At 54.3% G+C, this 16477-nt stretch overlaps 2 protein-coding genes across 3 annotated transcripts; one reads left to right on the top strand and one right to left on the bottom strand.

Annotated features, from left to right (window-relative positions):
- Window positions 1–624: 624 nt before the first annotated feature.
- MVK (mevalonate kinase) lies at window positions 625–11989 on the bottom strand. Of its 2 annotated transcripts, none has more exons than XM_061374745.1 (10): window positions 11837–11989; window positions 11593–11765; window positions 10805–10924; window positions 9533–9688; window positions 6963–7066; window positions 6010–6055; window positions 5145–5235; window positions 4587–4703; window positions 1612–1765; window positions 625–1317 (listed from the first exon to the last, which is right to left on the bottom strand). In XM_061374745.1, the coding sequence occupies exons 1-10, from the start codon at window positions 11912–11914 to the stop codon at window positions 1166–1168; spliced, it is 1191 nt and encodes a 396-aa protein (XP_061230729.1). In that variant the 5' UTR covers window positions 11915–11989; the 3' UTR covers window positions 625–1165. The 2 variants fall into 2 exon arrangements, with proteins under 2 accessions (XP_061230729.1, XP_061230728.1); XM_061374744.1 differs by having other exon boundaries at window positions 10805–10952; window positions 11618–11765.
- Window positions 11990–12163: 174 nt separating this feature from the next.
- MMAB (metabolism of cobalamin associated B) lies at window positions 12164–16219 on the top strand. Its single transcript, XM_061374743.1, has 9 exons — window positions 12164–12261; window positions 12331–12392; window positions 12475–12568; window positions 13008–13065; window positions 13872–13944; window positions 14193–14290; window positions 14617–14681; window positions 15437–15496; window positions 15897–16219. Exons 1-9 carry the CDS (start codon window positions 12179–12181, stop codon window positions 15982–15984), a joined length of 681 nt encoding a protein of 226 aa, XP_061230727.1. The 5' UTR covers window positions 12164–12178; the 3' UTR covers window positions 15985–16219.
- Window positions 16220–16477: the final 258 nt, after the last annotated feature.

The following is a 16477-nucleotide window of genomic DNA, read 5'->3' as shown; positions in this document are numbered from 1 at the left end:
CCTGCACTGGAAGACAAGCCCCCACCTCTGCCACTTTATTACTTAGCTTTGAATGGAGCAATCCCTGAGCAGAGCTGCACTTAAAACCCAACCGAGCCAAGCAGAACAGTGACAGAATCCCTGTGGCAGGTACAGAAGAGACCCCAGCCCCTGAGAATCCAGGTATTTCCTTCAGGATGCTCCAGCTTCACACTCACCTGCCAACTGCCTTTGGTGCTGTGGCACAGCTCATCGCAATTCCAGCAGTAAAAAAGCTGGAATTACATTCACCTCCCCGGTTTAAATGCATTGAGGTTTTCCACTTGGCCAATTGCAAGTTCAGGCCAGCTTCAGAGGAGGTTGGGGCTGGTTTTCCTGCTTGATTACTTCAAACTAAACCAAACTCGTGCTTGCCCTGCCCCTGCCCTGGCACGAGGCACATCCCAGGGACAGGGGCAAGGGCACGCTCAATGAGGAATGAAGCACAAGAGACCCCAGAACAGCAACTGCAAGCAGGAATGGTTTCCTTTACCCACCCTCCTTGCAGGCACCAGTTGCTGTTTGAACCAGAGCACATGAACACGAGCCTGGCTACAGGCAGAGACCATGGGAAAGAGTGAAACCAGTGAGAACGTCATTAGAAATAGCCACATCTTCCCTTTTAATTATCCAGCTCCTGATTAGTAGCAGGGAAGAGCTGGATTTAAAGGTTTCCTCTCCACTGGAGGCTGCAGTCCAGGAGAAACGGAGACGCGAGTGTCAAGCCCTGAGCTGCCAAGATGCTTTTCACCCCAAAATGTCAAAGCTCCCTGCACATCCACCTTGCCAACCTCCGCTGCCCGACGCCAGGGGAGAAGGGAAGAGACACCACATGCATCTGAAGCAGCAGAACCAAGCTAAGGGTCATTATCCGTGCTGCATTCCAGCCAAGCCCCTCTCCTCCTGCCCCTTGGGATTAGCACAGCAGTGGAGCAAGGCGATTCGAAACAGGACTTGGAGAGCCTGGGTCAAACTCACACCCCACTGCTCCCACGTCCTTGTGGCAGCCCCCATTCCCAGCAGCATCAGGCTCCACACCTGCACCTAGAGGCCCTCAGCCCCATAGCAGAGAAGGTTCCAGGCACTGGGGCACATGGAGCTCCCAGGACAGGGTGCCAGGAGCTCAAGTCTTGCCAGAGGCAGCAGCTTAACTCTCGGTGAGCGCATGGAGCACTTGGGTGCTTAAAGAGGAGGAGGAGTGCAGGGTCACCCCGGGGGCCCCGATACTGGTCTCCCAGCATTCAAATCCACAGGCACATAGGTCTTGCTTGGCTGCTTCCACGGCCAGCGGGGAGGTGTCTGCCAAGAAGAGGGCAAGAGCAGGCAGTTAGTGAGGCCACCGCATGGTTAAACACGTGCCCCCTGGCACAGGGCTCCTGCCCTGATGATCTGACACAGGTAAATGAAGGCACTGAATGGTCCCTGTATGAACCAGCACAAACCACACCACCAGGCAGCATCCCACACTTGAGACATGGCTTCACATCCCACCATAGGCATCTACCCCTCTGCTTCCAAACCTGACCCCTCTGGCAGGGCTGTGTGGAAGCGGGGCAGGATGCCCAGGGAGAGCAGGGGCAGGGATTTACTGACCTGGTCTCAGCAGGGTGATGCCACAGCCACCGCCACCAGCCCCGGTCAGCTTGCTGTGCAGCCCATGGGATGCTGTCACCTGGCACAGCCGGTCCAGGGAGGGATGGCCAGCCCCCATCACGTTTAAGTGGTGCTGGTTTATGTCAAAGAGTTCCTAAAAGCAACCACACACATGAGATGAGCATCACGACAAAGGCTCCCTCCCATCCCTCTACATGGGCATCTCATTTCTGCAAGGAGTTTGGCCACCAGCATCTCTCAAGGTCCAGCAGCTCTGGGCAGGAAGGTCAAAGCCAGAGCCTGAGCCTTGGGCTGCTCATTTGTCCCTGTCCCCATCACAACTTGTGCTGCCGCTGCTGCCCATCACAGTGGCAGCGCTACAACAGCTCTTGGACCTGAGAAACCCTGCTCACTGCAAGCTGCCAGCACACATTTATCTGAGGCTCTAAACCAGAGCCCCCCAGTGCCTCCTGATGGCTTCACCTCTCCCCTGTCACACGAGTGCTGAGCAGGAGACAGTGCAAGCCCCTCGCTGGCCGTGGGAAGGGCACCAAGCCAGCATCCCTCATTCCTGGCTGTCACCCTGCCCTGCTCTGTAGCCCATCCAGCAGAGCTGCATCCTTCTGACACTGCCAAGTCAGAAACGGCACCGCTGGAGAGGCAACACGGCAGTTATGTCCCTGGGTTTGCACTGGGCAGCTTCCCTGTCCTCACGGGCTGAGAGCCAAGGGGCCTCCACCAGCACCACGCTGGGAATGTGGCACCCAGCTCAAGTGGGGTCGGGAGGGTCCTTGCTTCGGGGGAAGAGCAGCACAAATCACCCTGCAAGCAAGGCCACCCTCCAAGCTGAGCTGCCCAGCTTCTCTCCTCCCAGTACCAGAGGAATTAAGGAATAGAGGGAAGGGCTTGGCCTGCACTCAGAGCAAACCTGACACCAGGCCCCCAAGCACTGCGAGTGCCTTCCAGCCCATCAGCACCAGCAGTGGAGGATGCTCAATCTCAGTAACACTGGTCTGACACCGACTCCATCATTTCCCTGGCACTGGTGGCTGTTCCCAATGCTGTTCCATAGGGTGTCACAAGCAGGGAGCCAGCACCAGCCCCAGAGGCTTCTTCACAGGGACCTTGTGCTCCCTCCTCTGAATGATGCCACCAAGCACTTGCCTGCAGTGAGCTGCGCACAGGGAGCAGTGGGAGCCAGGCTACAGCGTGACAGGCATCTGCTCACACTGCCTCCCTGAGCTCCACACGGGTCTCCTGCCAGCACCACACCACACAGGAGGGGACAACACAGAAACAATCCTCCTCCCCCCAGCAGAGCATTTCTGCACTGCTCCAACGCAGGGAGCTGAATTAGCCAGCGGCACACAGAGCGCATCCATCCAGCTCTGCACCGGGCTGGACCCACGTCCATCCAGAGCCCTCTTTATATGCCTGAGTGGGGCACAGCTCTGCCTGTGATGATCCCAGACACCTGTCATCTCCGGGTCCAAAACCTGCCAGGAATCAGACGACAGCTTATGACACAGTAGACTAGTTCCATGGCTCAGATACAACGCTGTCCACAAGCGCACGTTGCAGAAACAGCCCAATATAGATAGATAGATGCTGCATATAATCAACTGTGCCTCTGCGGGCTCTTCAAGCACAAGGCAAAACAACAGACTCAAGGCAGAAACCTGCTCACTGCTGGGCTGTTTCCAGGGAGTCATATACATGGTTGCTTTGGCATCTTTCATGTGAGGATCTCAGAGCATACCTCAAATTAGCCCTTCCCTAGCCCCCAATGCTCCAACAACCTGAGCAATATGGAATTAAGGTGGAGAAGAGCTGTCTGAAGTTTTGCTGCAGACTCCTTTAGCCCTCATTAGGGTCAGCCCATAGTGATGGCTACGGAAACCCAGCACCCCCTTGGTGCAAAGGGAGCAGAAGGACTTTGCTCTGGATCCTAAGTGAGACTCTCTCTTACTTACTGCAGTCCCAGGCAGCAGCTCACCCACGTGCAGTGAGGTGCAACGCAGCCTGAAGCACCCACCATCTGCTAACAGAGCAGCCCTATGCTGCTGTCCCGCTCCAGAGCCCTCCCCTGTGCCTCTGGACCATGCTCAAGGCTGTGGAGGGGACAACTGACCAGCAAGAGCAAGGACAAGCAGAGGTCCTCACAGGAGAGCCGAGGGGAGGGATCCAGATGCCAACAAGGAACTGCATCACTGGTACCAAATGGCTCTTGACCATCCAAGTCACTTGGCACCCACGGCCAGGCCAGGTTTGCCTCAGCTGGGCCACTGCCACACGTCCTCACCTCGTGGCTGTATGAATCAGTGCTCTCAGCACTGCAAAACCCGCTTCTTCCACTCAGAACCACGTCTCCCCCCGCCGCAGCAGCCTCTCCTGCTCCGAACAAAGCCAAGACAAACACAGATCTTGGTATGCACCTCATGCATCAATGTCAGGTCAGCTCTGGGCACAACTCTGTTATTCTCTGGAGCCAGGATGAGCGCAGAGCACAGGGAGCTGGCTCATAACCAGCCCATTGCAAACCAGCGGCTGCTGGGCTCTGCTCCTCACCCCAGCACTGGCAGTGACAAAGCAGCTGCTTCACAGGCAGCGACGGCCAGGAGGAGCGTGGCTGGTCCATGGTGCAGGGAGGCAGCATCCCCACCTGCATCACTCCGTATCTTAGCACTATCTCTCCATATCTGAGCAATAGGAAACAAAACCTCCAGAGATACAGCTCCACAAAGCACCAGACCCACTCCCTCCCTGCCTGTGCACAGCTCTGGGGACACATGGGCAGCGTTTTCCATCCCTCGGCTCCAGGAAGGGCATTCAAAGCAGCGCTCACAGAGCACGGTTTCACTCTGAATTGAGCATTTCCTGCTATCAGTTTTTTTCTTCGCCCTAATGCTCTTTAAATGCCATTTTGATGCTCAACAGTAACCATGTCTACAGATACTGGTGAACAAGCCCCTTACCTCCAGCACAGGGTAATACTCTGGTGATGGATTTGCAGGCATCGCTTCCAGAACACTTTGGCACTCCTGAGAAATTGCATCGATGGAGTCCAGCACTGGGTTCATTATAGCAGGGAACTGAGAAGGGGGAAGGCAAGATGCGAGGAGACTGCTCACTAATCTCATACCACAGTGATGAAACCAGAGCCAGTCTCTTTGAGCTGGACAATTCCTCACCCCATTTAGGGCTACTCATTCATAGAAGAGCCCACTACAGAGCAGGGCAAAGGTGGGTTGCTCCCAACTGCAGAAAATGGAGAAAGAGGGGGGAAACAGGCCAAAAGAACTATTCCTTTCATTGTTGCAACAGGCAAGCCCTGTTAATGCTGGAGAAAGGTGGAGGGGAGCTGAACCCTCATTCCCAGTGCATCTTGGCCTTAGCTAGCATCAGACAGTGATGTAGTGACCACAAGAAGGGGTCCCCCCCGAGCCCTGCAGTCCCACATGAGGAGATCCAAGCTCATGCAGGTTCTCTCCCCACCCTGCACAGCACACAGCTCCATCCCCACACAACCACACCTTCAGGATCTTCTCCTTGACACCAGCCACCAGGACCTTGGTGCTTCGAGGGACTTTTGTGTTGGTCAGCAAGATCTTCAGCATCGGCACCCTGCAACAACAAAGCCATCTCCTTGCCTCTTCCCTTCACAGCCCCTATCAGCTCCCAAGGCCCAGACACGTCCAGCTCAGTCTGCTCTGCCTCTAAATGCCTGTTTGAGTGGAGTCCCACTAAAAGAAGTTAAGCAGGTGCTTAAGTGCTGGCTGAGCTCAGGCTTGCTCCTCTCAGATACAAGGCACGACTGTCCCAGTACTATAAATAGGAGTGTAATGTATTTACTGAAATCCATGATTTTCAAGCAAAATTTTCCCTTTGAAATACTATCTCAGAGACTAGCCAGCACTGGCCATTAACTGCTAATAGAGCAATTTCATGCACTGTGAAAGATTTTAATGGAGGCAGATTATACCTCCTTGGCAGGAGGCAGAGGGAACAGGCAGGATCTGGATTTGTCTCTGCAGCTTGCTCTTGCCTTCCCCATCATCCCACCACCAGGTAAGCAAGAAGTTCCCCTTCCCCACAATGTCATTTGCTGCCAGGAGCAGATCCATCCCTGCTGCCCATAATGGCATGAAATTAATATTGATCCTTTGCACTGTGTTCATCTCATGTCAGATAATGACCAAACACCTCATTGTTCCCATCCACCCCAAACCAAGCCAACACTCAAGTTACCCACACCCAGGGCAAAATCTGGCTCCAGAGCCCTAGCACAACTCTGTTTGTGATCACCCATCTATCTCCTACCCTCCAACATCCATCCAAAGCCTCTCTGACATATTCCACCCATCGTATCCAAGTGCTATTTTTAAGCTCTAATATTACCTCTTTAATGGTGTGATTTTTCCTGATTGGTATCTCAGGGCTCCACCTAAAGTAAAAGACATGCATTGTCTGAGAGATAACAGTGGCGGAAGAGACAGAAGGGCTTTCATCTTTAGAACCTCACCCAGAGCCCATGACAGTAATTGCAAGGAACACCAGCTAAATGAACCATGCTCTCGGGCAGTATGGAGCTGCCTAACCCTGGCCACTTAATGAGGGGGTCTGCCCAGCCACAGTTAACCCAATGGCTCTCCCTTTGCTCTGCGATCACATTAAAGACTTTCAAAAGGCAGAGTTTGGCCAGCCTTAAATCCTTACTAAATAAACCCCAAACAACCCCCAAGCAGAGCTTCCACGGGGCAGAGCCAAGGATGGAGGTTTCAAACCGGACTGGACGTGCACGCTCACGCCAGCAGCCATCCTTCAGCATGGAATTTCAGTGTCCAGGAGGAATGTCTCACTTTGCTCCTACTTTTCCAGAGGCTCTGCAATTAGGTCTCATTAGAAAGATTATGAACAGTCTCCAAGGACACTTCCAACCCCCTTGGAAGTCTCTGCTAATTGAAATAACGGACAGCTGTCTGACTGCATTATCCCTGGGACAGGATTAGGGCCCTTTGTTCACACCAGGATGTTTAAGTATCAGTTATTTGCAGCAGGGTCCCTGCCCATGGGGGATGCAGACCCCTGGTGTTACTGCAGCCAGTCCCAGCTCGCTGAGGGAAGGATTCCCTCTGCTCAGGTCAAAAGAGGGCCCTGAACTTGGGGGTTTCTGGTCCCTTTGCTGTACCTCAGCACACTAAAGCAACTGCTGCATTCAGTGTCCCTGCAGCAACCCCAACCAAGCCTGATTGCTGATGCACACCCTGCAGCAGAGAATGGAAACGCATCTGGTGCTCCACCACCCCTCCGCACCCATATAAAGTGCTGGGGAGCAGCAAACACACACGTACCCCAGGTACCAACAGCATTATCCACCCCTGAGGGGTTGCCGTGGATCACCCGCTCCCCTTGGAAGGCCCAGTGGTTAATCAAAGCCAGCTCTTCCTCTGTCCACCTGAAAGGCAAGAAAGTGACTCCAAAACACAGCCAAAACCAGCTTGTGCTGAGTGAGTGATGGGGAGAAACTTCAGGGAGAAGATCCTAGCCCTGGCTCAAGTGAGGATCAGGTTTAACTCAATGCAAGCCCAGACCCATCCCACCCCCCTGACACTGCGTGTTTCCACACATCCTGGCCTGAGATCCTGCTCAGCGCCAGGCAGGATGGTGTATTTATAGCCATAGAAGGTGTGATGTGAGAAGAGAGTAGTAAAAGTTGCATTTCACACATGCCTCTAATTGCCAGCTGCTCAGCTGCCTCACAAACTGGGTCAAAAAGTAAAGCAGTTTTAACTACAGCATCTCCAGCAAAGACTTTGATTTCCCGGGATTAACTCCTAACACTTCAGCTGCACCGGGTGCCAGCAGAAGGGAACCAAATGCAGACCCAGAAGGTGTTATGCTAACAACACAAAAGCAGCTCTTCCTGCCCTCTTAAAAGCAGTGCCATCAACTGGTTAAGTGCTTTGGGAGTTCAAATGGTGGCACAAAGAGTTTGGTGCTGGGTCAAGGCTCAGCAAGGATCCAGGCCCCTGCCTGCACATACTAATGAATGGGCTGTAGCACCACAAAAAGCAAATGCAGAGCTGCCAGTTACTGTCTGCAGGTTCCCTGCAATCCAGTGCAGTGATTCCTTGCCCAGCACCCTTCACAACCCCACTGCTCTGGGCCCTTGGGGCTTGCACCCACAGAACCTTCACAACTCACCAGTCTATTTCAAACCCACTCACTCCGGCCTCAAACCCTGGTGCCCAAGGGAAGCTCAGCACCCCCTGCACCCTGCTGTAATGCACACAGGCTCACACAGGCACACAACTGCTCCTCTCTGACCCTCCCTGCACCACTGCTCTGCGGTGCAGACACACAGCACACACTCCAGGTCCCCATTCAAACGCCCTGATGCACGGTGCTATCAGATATCCCAGCCCCAGCGATGCTCTGCACACATCAGAGCTGGTGTTTGCTGCAGCAAGAACGTGCACTCAACAGGTTTTTGGAACACAGGGCACGGAACAGGTATCAGATGATGGAGCAGGGGCATCTGATGGAAAAGCATCAGTCTTCCATGAAATAATGAGAGCAGCACTGAAGTTCTGAGAGCCACCTGCTCTCTGGAAGCTGTTTCCTCCAACTCCCCGCTTCCCTGGGCCTCAGCTGAACGTCTTTATCCATCTCCAGGCACCTTTCATTTCTCTTGCCAATATTTAATCTGCAAAGCATTCAGCAAAGCAGCTCACGCCGCCGCTACTCAAAATAGAAGCGCAGTTTGCTGTAAACCACTTGTTTTTAATCCTCTCTGAGAGGCTGCGATTCTTCTCCGCACAGGAGTCATTATATCACGCTGTTCTTTTCTTGCCACGTTAAGCAAAAAACCTTCTGAAGTCTGACACTCTCATCTCTCACTTACCCCTCTGCATGCCAGCGGGAGGGGAAAAACCACGCTGCACTCAAGCTGCAGCTCCGGAGCGGGAGCAGGGAATGAAGGCATCCGTGCTGCTCGCCTTGGGACCGGCCTTTCGTCCCCCACGCCTGTGGCTGGGGCAAAGCTGCCTGAGCACAAACTGCCCTGCTCCAAGAATGGGTCTGTGGGTCAGGAGCAAACCCAGGTTTGAAGCAGAACAGAGGCACCCCCTGCTTTGCTGCGCACTTTAAGCCCCACACAAAGTCCACTGAAGCCAGCCATAAAGGGTGCACCTGGCAGGGGGAGCAGAGCGCACAATAGAGGTGCTGAGCTCCTGCTGTGATACACATCTTTAAACAGGCACACAGAGCACAGCAAACCAGTCCAGCAGGGCTCAGCTCCAAGGGAAAGCAACCCAAGGGCAGGAGGAAAGAAACCTTCTTTCACCAGGCACTGATAAGGGGGAAACTTGGGCAGGAGATGATGTGGGACAGGTACCACGTGCAGAGAAACACTCATGTGAAAACGCAGGGAAACCAGAAAGGATCTCTGACTCCTTGAGGGCTCAAAGCAAAGCCTGGGAGATGCTCAGGGACAGAGAGGAAATAGAGGTTAAACAAATTCACTATTTAAAGTGTGTTTTATTTGCGTGGCAAAATAAAGCTGGGTTTTTTTAAGCCCATTGCACTAGAGGAGGGAAACGGTGCAGGTTTTACACAGCCTCTGCACCCAGCTGCTTTTATCACACGTGAGTTATAAACTCGCTATTCCCAGGTCAGAGCCCTGGGGCAGGGCACGTCCCTGCTGCCAGGAACACAGAGCAGCAACAGGGGAGGAAGGGAAAGGAGCCGGGCGCAGGGTGCCACTGCTGCAGCCACAACCACAGCGCAGGACTTGGCCATAGGGACCAAGAGAGGTGCCAGAGCCAGAATCTGTGGGGGGGAAAAGGGCACAGAGGGGCACAGAGAGCAGAGCTGCCCGGGGCCGTGCACCCGAAGCAGGCAGGGTGATGGGATGTGTTACCTGGCCGTGGGCTCTCCCTCCTTCAGAGGGCAGGAGATGGCTCCACACACAGTCAGCAGGGCCGCGGCCAAGCAGACGGCATAGGCAGCACTGGAACCCAGCCCAGCTCCTGTGGGCAGCTCCGACCACACCAGTATGTCCACACTGGGAACATCTCTGGAACACAAGCACAGAGGATGCAGCACAAGGACCCCGAAACCCATCTTGAGACAACATTTACAAGGCAAAGTACAGCAATTAGGACTGATCCCAGGGAAAGCTGGTTGAAAAGTGGCAACATCAGCATAAGCATCAACACACACAGGGGCTTCAGGAGTGCTCAGTTAGCACAGCTGAGGGGCCTTGCTAAGCCATTGTGCTAGAACAAAGCCTCCCTGAATTGGGTCTGTGATTAGCACAGCTTGTCAAGCTGCTAGCAGGGCACTTGGTAACTAAGTACTTGAGTAGCACCATAAAGAGACCCTTCAAAGATTGCTGTAAACAGGATTTTAAACGTATTTCTAAATAAAGCATAATTACTGCACAGTTACATCGCACTGGAGCAACAAGCACGAGTATCTGTGCCCGTGTGCCCCTTTTCTCCACTGAACCCATCTGGGTTGTGTTACAGACCCTAACATCAACCCCAGGAGCTTTCCATGGCTGGTGAGTGACATGAACTAGGAACGGGTGGTCTCAGAGCAGGCTGATGACAGCCCCAGTGCTCTCACCCCACAGCTCAGAGGCTGTGAGGCAAAGCACAATGCAGCTACCCATCATAGTCTTTAACCTTTCATTTCTTTGCTATGAACACTGAGGTCAGGTTCTGATTCGGTTTAAGCTGTCCAGTATCACATTCTGCTAGCAATAGTGTCAGTCAGGCTTAGAAACTGGACCAGCCCTGAGCTGCAGGGACCCCAAGTGCTCATGTTTTTAGGGATATTCAGCCCATGGGAGGGATCAACCTTAGCTCAGACATGAAACTCACAGCTCGTGTCCAGCATCCTAAGGCAGGATGAACTGAGCTGCCCATGGGAGGGTGAGACATCTGTGTCTGCTTCTCTTGACTGTGCAGGAAGGGTGGGATCAATCGCTCCAACTTAAGCACCTCAAAGCCTGATGCCTAAATGAGAGCACCTCATCCTCCATAGAGCTCAGCTCTGAAGAGCATCACCTGAGGTGCTCAGAACCCAAATGAAGTGAGATGCTGTCTCAAAGGGCTGGTTTCTTCCCAGGATCTTGGGGAGGCAATTAATGGTGAACATCTGATTTGGGGCAGGAAGGCGGCCTTACCCATGCTTAGCCGAAATAGCCAGGTACATGTAAAGGAAGGCAAGAATGGCAAGGCTCTCGGGAGCTGAGGCTCCGGCAGCAATTCCAGCAAACTCTTTCAGTGTATCCAGCTGCTCTGCACTGGGGGACTTTGATGCATCAAAGCCAGCTATGGAAGCAAGAGGGGAGAATTGAAACTCAGGAAGCCAGGAATGGTTCAACTTGACAGCAGTATTGACAGCACCTCTCCTGCTACAACAGGCTGAAACAGACTGAGCCCATTCCAAGAGAGCTTTTGGTCAGTGCTGAGAGGTTGCCACCAGTGCTCTGACTTATTAGAGCTCGTTCTGCTTTCTGCTAAGCAAATGCAGGATCGCGGGGGTTAAAGCCAGGTCCCTGGGAGGCAAAAGGCACAGCCAGCAGCCAGGGGCTCTCACCTAGCACAAGATGCTGCCATGGAGCACAGAGGCAGGAGAGCAGAGAACAGCCCCAGACCCTGCCCTCCCCAGGAGCCCTCAACTCAGACCAGCTTCAGAGAGACTCCGCATCCCTAACACATCCGGATGTGAACCTCGGTCTGCCTGAGCTGCAGCAGCACAAGCCCCTGGGAGCTGACACGGGAGGACCCAGCCGCAGCGAGGGCCACTCACAGGAACCAGGGCGTGAAGCAGCTCACAAGAGGCAGGAAGCGTGCAGGGACCCCCTCCTGAGGGTGGCCAGAGGGTGCAGGGGGGACAAACAACCCAGCACGGGGTCCCTGCAGGGATGCGGGTCCCATGCAGAGGGCACCGGGCAGGCCCCGGAGCCGCACACGACCCCCAGGGCAGCGCTTGCCTGCAAAGCCCCTCCGCAGGGCCTGGAGGCTGGGGGCGTCCCAGCTCCTCACGACGCTGACCCCGGGCAGGCGGACGCACAGCCCGCGCTCGCCGCACGGTCGCAGGCGGAGGAAGGTCCTCAGGTCCAGCGCCACGGCCAAGGCCACCTGCGGGCGGGGAGAAGCGGGTCAGGGGAGGCGAGGGCAGCCCCGGCGCCCCGGCGGCGGCAGGGCCTTACCTTGCCGTGCACCACGGCGTGCTCCCCGTGTAGGATCGCCTTCCCCGGCGCCGACACCACCAGGCTCCGCTCCCACATCTCCCCCTGCGGGACCCGGCACCTCGGCAGCCCCGCACCGCCGCCTCGGCTGCTCCGCACCAGCCACGCTAACTGACAGCCACGCTGGCCAATAGGAACCGCGCTCTGCCCCGCCCTCCTTGCTTCTTAACCAATAGCCGATGCGGTTTCGGGGGCGGGGCTTCGCGCTGGCCAATCGGAAAGGCGCAGCGCGCGGTGGTGCGGCGCTGGGGTGACAGCACGCGTGGGAGAAGGGAGGGACGGCGGCTACGGCGGCCCGGAAGGATGTTACCGCGGGCGGCGGCCGCGGGACGGGCCCTGCGGTGCGGGGTGGCGGCGGGGCGGCGGCAGCGGAGCGGGGCGGGCAGGTGAGCGCCGGGGGCCGCGGGGCGGTGGGGCCGGGCCTGGGCCGTCTCTCACGGCCTCTTTCTCCGCAGCCCCGACCGCGGCCCCCGCAGCGAGCGGGCCCCCAGGATCTACACGAAGACGGGAGACGCAGGTAGCGCCCGGGGGCGGCGGCAGGGGACACGCAGCGGGGCTGCGCCCGGCCTCTGAGCGCCGCCCCCGGGCCTTTCCCAAAGGCTTCTCCAGCACCTTCACCGGGGAGAGGCGGCCCAAGGGCGACCGGATCTTCGAAGCTCTGGGAGCCACGGACGAGCTGAGCTCGGCCATCGGGTAACGCCTGCCCCAGGAGCCGCGGCCCCGGGGCTCCAGGGCACTCCAGAGCCATGCAGAAGGCCCATGCAGCATCGTCCCCCTGCGGTGGGGTCTTTGGGGCATCCCCCTCCGTTCAGAGCTGCTCTCCCAGCCCCGCAGCAGGGGAAGGGATAGGCTGTGAGCCAAAGCTCTCTGGAGGGATGCGCTGACAAAGAGCCAAGAGTGTCCAGGCCCTGTGTTTTCATATGGAATCACAGCCTGGGGTGGGTTAAGAGTCCTTAAAGCTCCTCCAGCCCCTGTGTCCAACCTGGCCTTGAGCACTGCCAGGGATGGGGCAGCCACAGCTTCTCTGGGCACCCTGTGCCAGCGCCTCAGCACCCTCACAGGGAAGAGCTTCTGCCTTACATCTACCCCAATCGTGGTTATTTTTCCATTTTCCATCTGTTTTTTAACCCAGGCTTGCTGGTGAATTTGGCAGTGAAAAGGGCCACACATTTGTTGAGCAGCTCCACAAAGTGAGTATTAATGGTAACCCTCACCCAGAGCAGTCACTGCATCAGTGCTATTGAAACACAGTCTTAAAAGTCTTTAATGTTAGACACAGTGCTTCCACCTACACACAGGGATTTAATTAATCCAGTCCTGAAATAAATGAATTCTTAAGGCTTTGCCCCTTGATTGCTCTATTAGAAATCAATTTCTTTAACCAAGAAGGAAATTGGGAGTGATCAGTTTGGAGCAAAAGTATCTCTAGGTTTATCCAGACCTGTTACTGGACATGGCTAAGGACACAAGTCTTGGTGTCAGAGCACTCAGATTTGAAATCAGGGCAAAGTAACCACATGAGTTCTGCTGATCAGCTCTGCTGCATATAAGAAGGCAGAAGGAGCTGACCGAGATGTTAGAAAGCCTCACCAGTATCCTGATCCATGGAGAGATGTCCCTCTTGGAAGCAGACGTGACATGGAGCCAGCCTTGTCTGCAGCTCTTTGTCACTGCCTTTCTTCCAGAGGTTATGGCTCAGTGTCCTACCAGCAAAGGGGTTAATGTGGACCCTCCCCAGTCTGCTTTCTGCACTCAGCCTTTGTGGTTTAATATGCCGGTGAAAACAATTCCATGTGCTAATCTGGCTCCTCATAAAGCAATTAGGGAGCACTTACCTGATCCCCCCTGCCAGCAGGCTGTGGGATGATGAACAACAACAAGGGTAGGGTCTCCTTTAATCAGCACAGCCTGCACGGGGCTTGCTGCAGTTGTACCGCAGCATCAAAGGCTGGTTCATGAGAGCACTTCCCGTTTTTGTCCTGATTGCCATATCCAGGTCCAGTGCATGCTGCAGGATGTGGGCTCCAACATCGCCACGCCGCTCTCCTCAGCCAGGGAGGCTCACTTAAGTAAGTCCCACAGTTATCCTGGGATAACAGCTCCTGAATGACAGTAGTCCTGGGTGGTGCTGGGGAGGCTGGGCTGGTACCTGGGAGATGGAGCTGTTCTGCATGTCTAGGTGACTGAAGTCCTGATCTAGAGCAGGATTTTGGGATGCTTTCTTGGGACTTACTGATCCAAGAAACATGAAAGCAGAGCTCTGTAGTCTGAATCACTTCTGCAGTTCCCTTAGCTGATTCTTCTTTTCCCTCTGTAGAACGAACATCTTTCAGTGAGAAGCCAGTTCTGGAGCTGGAGCAGTGGATTGACAGCTACTCAGAGCAGCTTCCTCCACTCAGAACTTTCATCTTGCCAGTAGGTACCAGTAGTACTGCTTACGCCTCTTACCAACTGGAAAGGGTTTGTGGTGTTAGGGCAAATCTCCTTTATGACTTGAGAAAAGAGGTTGTGAGACTGTTATTTGCATGGACAAATACCAAAAGAAAAGCAGACACAAGGTCCTGTTTGAGTTAAATGTCCACATCCTGCATGCAGGTATCTCTCCCAGTTGCCTGGCCATAACACAGGGCCCAGTCTGACATGTGTGTGAGGTGTGATGAGCGTTGCTGCAGTTCCACAGTAGGGTGGATGGCTGTACCTGCTGTTGCAGACACTGATGTGCTGTTGCATTGTTGTTTCAGTCGGGAGGTAAAAGCAGTGCTGCTCTCCACTTCTCCCGAGCTGTCTGCCGCAGAGCTGAAAGGTGGTGAGTGTTGGCTGTGGCATAACAGCCTAAACCTGATAGAAGCTGATCAGAATGCTGCAATGAAAGCAAATCGGTGCAGTCAGAGCCATCAGCTGTACTGCGCTCAGCTGGAGCTTGAGGCAAGCTTTGTGTGTTTGGATTAGCCAAATTCCAGGAGTGCCAGCAGCAAAAAGCAAGTCTTTTCCCTCCCCTGAACTGGGTCATCTGAGCTAAAGACTTCAGAAACAACAGACAGGTTTATGCTGAGATGCATCTACTTGTGAAGCTCATGTCTGATTTGCTAAGTGTAGTCTGGGGCACCGGCAGGTGTGGGATCCAGGGAAGCTTTTAGTGGCTTGAGATGTTACTGCTCACACCTTCCTTGTTGGAGATGAAAACTCCCAACATCACAGCCAGTGTCAAAAGCAAGTCAGAAAAGGCTGTGCACCAATCAGGAGGCAAGAACAAGGCTGTTGCCTTGACAAAAGGACCCCTGTTCGCATGCAGAAAAGGATGATGACCCTGGAAACTGCTCCCTGTTGTCCAGCGATGCCCACTGATGAGCATCCTTTGGAGGAGTGGAGCTGCAGCCCTCCAGAGCAGTTACAAAAAGCACTTGCATCATTTATCCCAGAGGTTCCTCCTGGGGAAGCAGAGTCTGCGGGGAGTTAGAATGGGGACTCCAGGTGAGGCTGGGCTGGGAGGGTGCTCCAGTCCTTCATGCAGGCAGAGCTAAAAGGTTAAATACATTCAATGTGTTTCTTCTCCTTTGCTAGCGTGGTTCCTTTGGTACAAGCAGGGGAAGCAGATCCAAACGTGGCCAAATACTTAAACAGGTAATAAACCCCCCCAAGCCTTTACTCTATATTCCTGAAGCATGCCTGGGCTTGTGCCCTTAAGTCTTGGGCTAAAACTGCAGGGTTTTACCTCTCAAGAAGCCTAACTTACAGAATAAGATCGTGGAAGTGAAGTGTTAAAAGTGTTCTTGCAAGGCCTGTCTGTCTGCAGCTGCTGCAGTGGTGCTGAGGGAGCACTCAGCTTTCTGAAGGCTGTTCTGGAAATCACTTCTCTGTGGTCTCTTTACCTGCAGTCCTTATGCTGTAACCAGATGTGCTTTGCTGTAACCAGATGTGCTTTGCCTGTCACCAGATGTGCTTTGAGTGTAGTTGGGTGTTGCTGGAGACAATCACGCCTGATGTGAGAAGTGGCTTCACTGCTTTTCCCCTTGCTTTCCAGACTGAGCGACTACCTCTTCGTTCTGGCACGTTACGCTGCAATGAAGGAAGGGAAGGAAGAGAAAATATATGTAAAGCCTGAGCTGTAACTGGGAGCTGGAACGTTTATTTCCTTGATTATGGGAAGCTAAATCCAGCAGAGTGCTTTCCCTCATCAAGGAAGGGAAGGAGAACAAGCCTGGATTGGAAATGTGAGCTGCCAAGAACTTCCAGCTTAAATAATTAGGAATTGCTCTTAAATACGGTGCAGAACATGCCCTATTCACTGGGCCTTGTCCAAATACCCCTTGTACAACACTCTGATCTTTGCCCGCATTGGAGTTGAGGCAGAACTCGAGCTGATTCCACACAAGTCCCCCTTGCCCCGTCAGTGCAGGTGCTGTGGAAGGGCTTTGACAGGATGCTGAGGAATGAAGAGGAGAAAACAATCAGCTTCTCTTTGCAAGTCACCATGCTCGTGCAGCACAGCAGCTGCGTGGAGATTCAGGGACTCTGTCCACAAGCTCTGAAGTAATAAATGTGAATTTACTTGTACCAGAGGGCCCTTAACTCATACTTCACTCGTGAGCCCAGCGTGCTTTT

Source organism: Neopsephotus bourkii, unplaced genomic scaffold (genome assembly GCF_033783945.1).
Source record: "Neopsephotus bourkii isolate Nb327-2 ecotype Australia unplaced genomic scaffold, CSIRO-AGI_Nbou_v1 NB_1652, whole genome shotgun sequence".
Lineage (NCBI taxonomy): Eukaryota > Metazoa > Chordata > Aves > Psittaciformes > Psittacidae > Neopsephotus > Neopsephotus bourkii.
This window is presented reverse-complemented; position numbering and strand designations above follow the sequence as displayed.

Bases quoted from the DNA above. Each gene is read 5' to 3' on its own strand.
- MVK (XM_061374744.1), bottom strand. From the start codon at position 11,914: ATGTGGGAGCGGAGCCTGGTGGTGTCGGCGCCGGGGAAGGCGATCCTA. The intron at 6,056-6,962 runs GTACGTGTGTGT...CTTTTACTTTAG, and splicing joins TAATGCTGTTGGTACCTGGG to GTGGAGCCCTGAGATACCAA. The intron at 5,236-6,009 runs GTAATATTAGAG...TTGTTGTTGCAG, and splicing joins AAAATCACACCATTAAAGAG to GGTGCCGATGCTGAAGATCT.
- MMAB (XM_061374743.1), top strand. From the start codon at position 12,179: ATGTTACCGCGGGCGGCGGCCGCGGGACGGGCCCTGCGGTGCGGGGTG. The intron at 12,393-12,474 runs GTAGCGCCCGGG...CCTTTCCCAAAG, and splicing joins CACGAAGACGGGAGACGCAG to GCTTCTCCAGCACCTTCACC. The intron at 15,497-15,896 runs GTAATAAACCCC...CTTGCTTTCCAG, and splicing joins GTGGCCAAATACTTAAACAG to ACTGAGCGACTACCTCTTCG.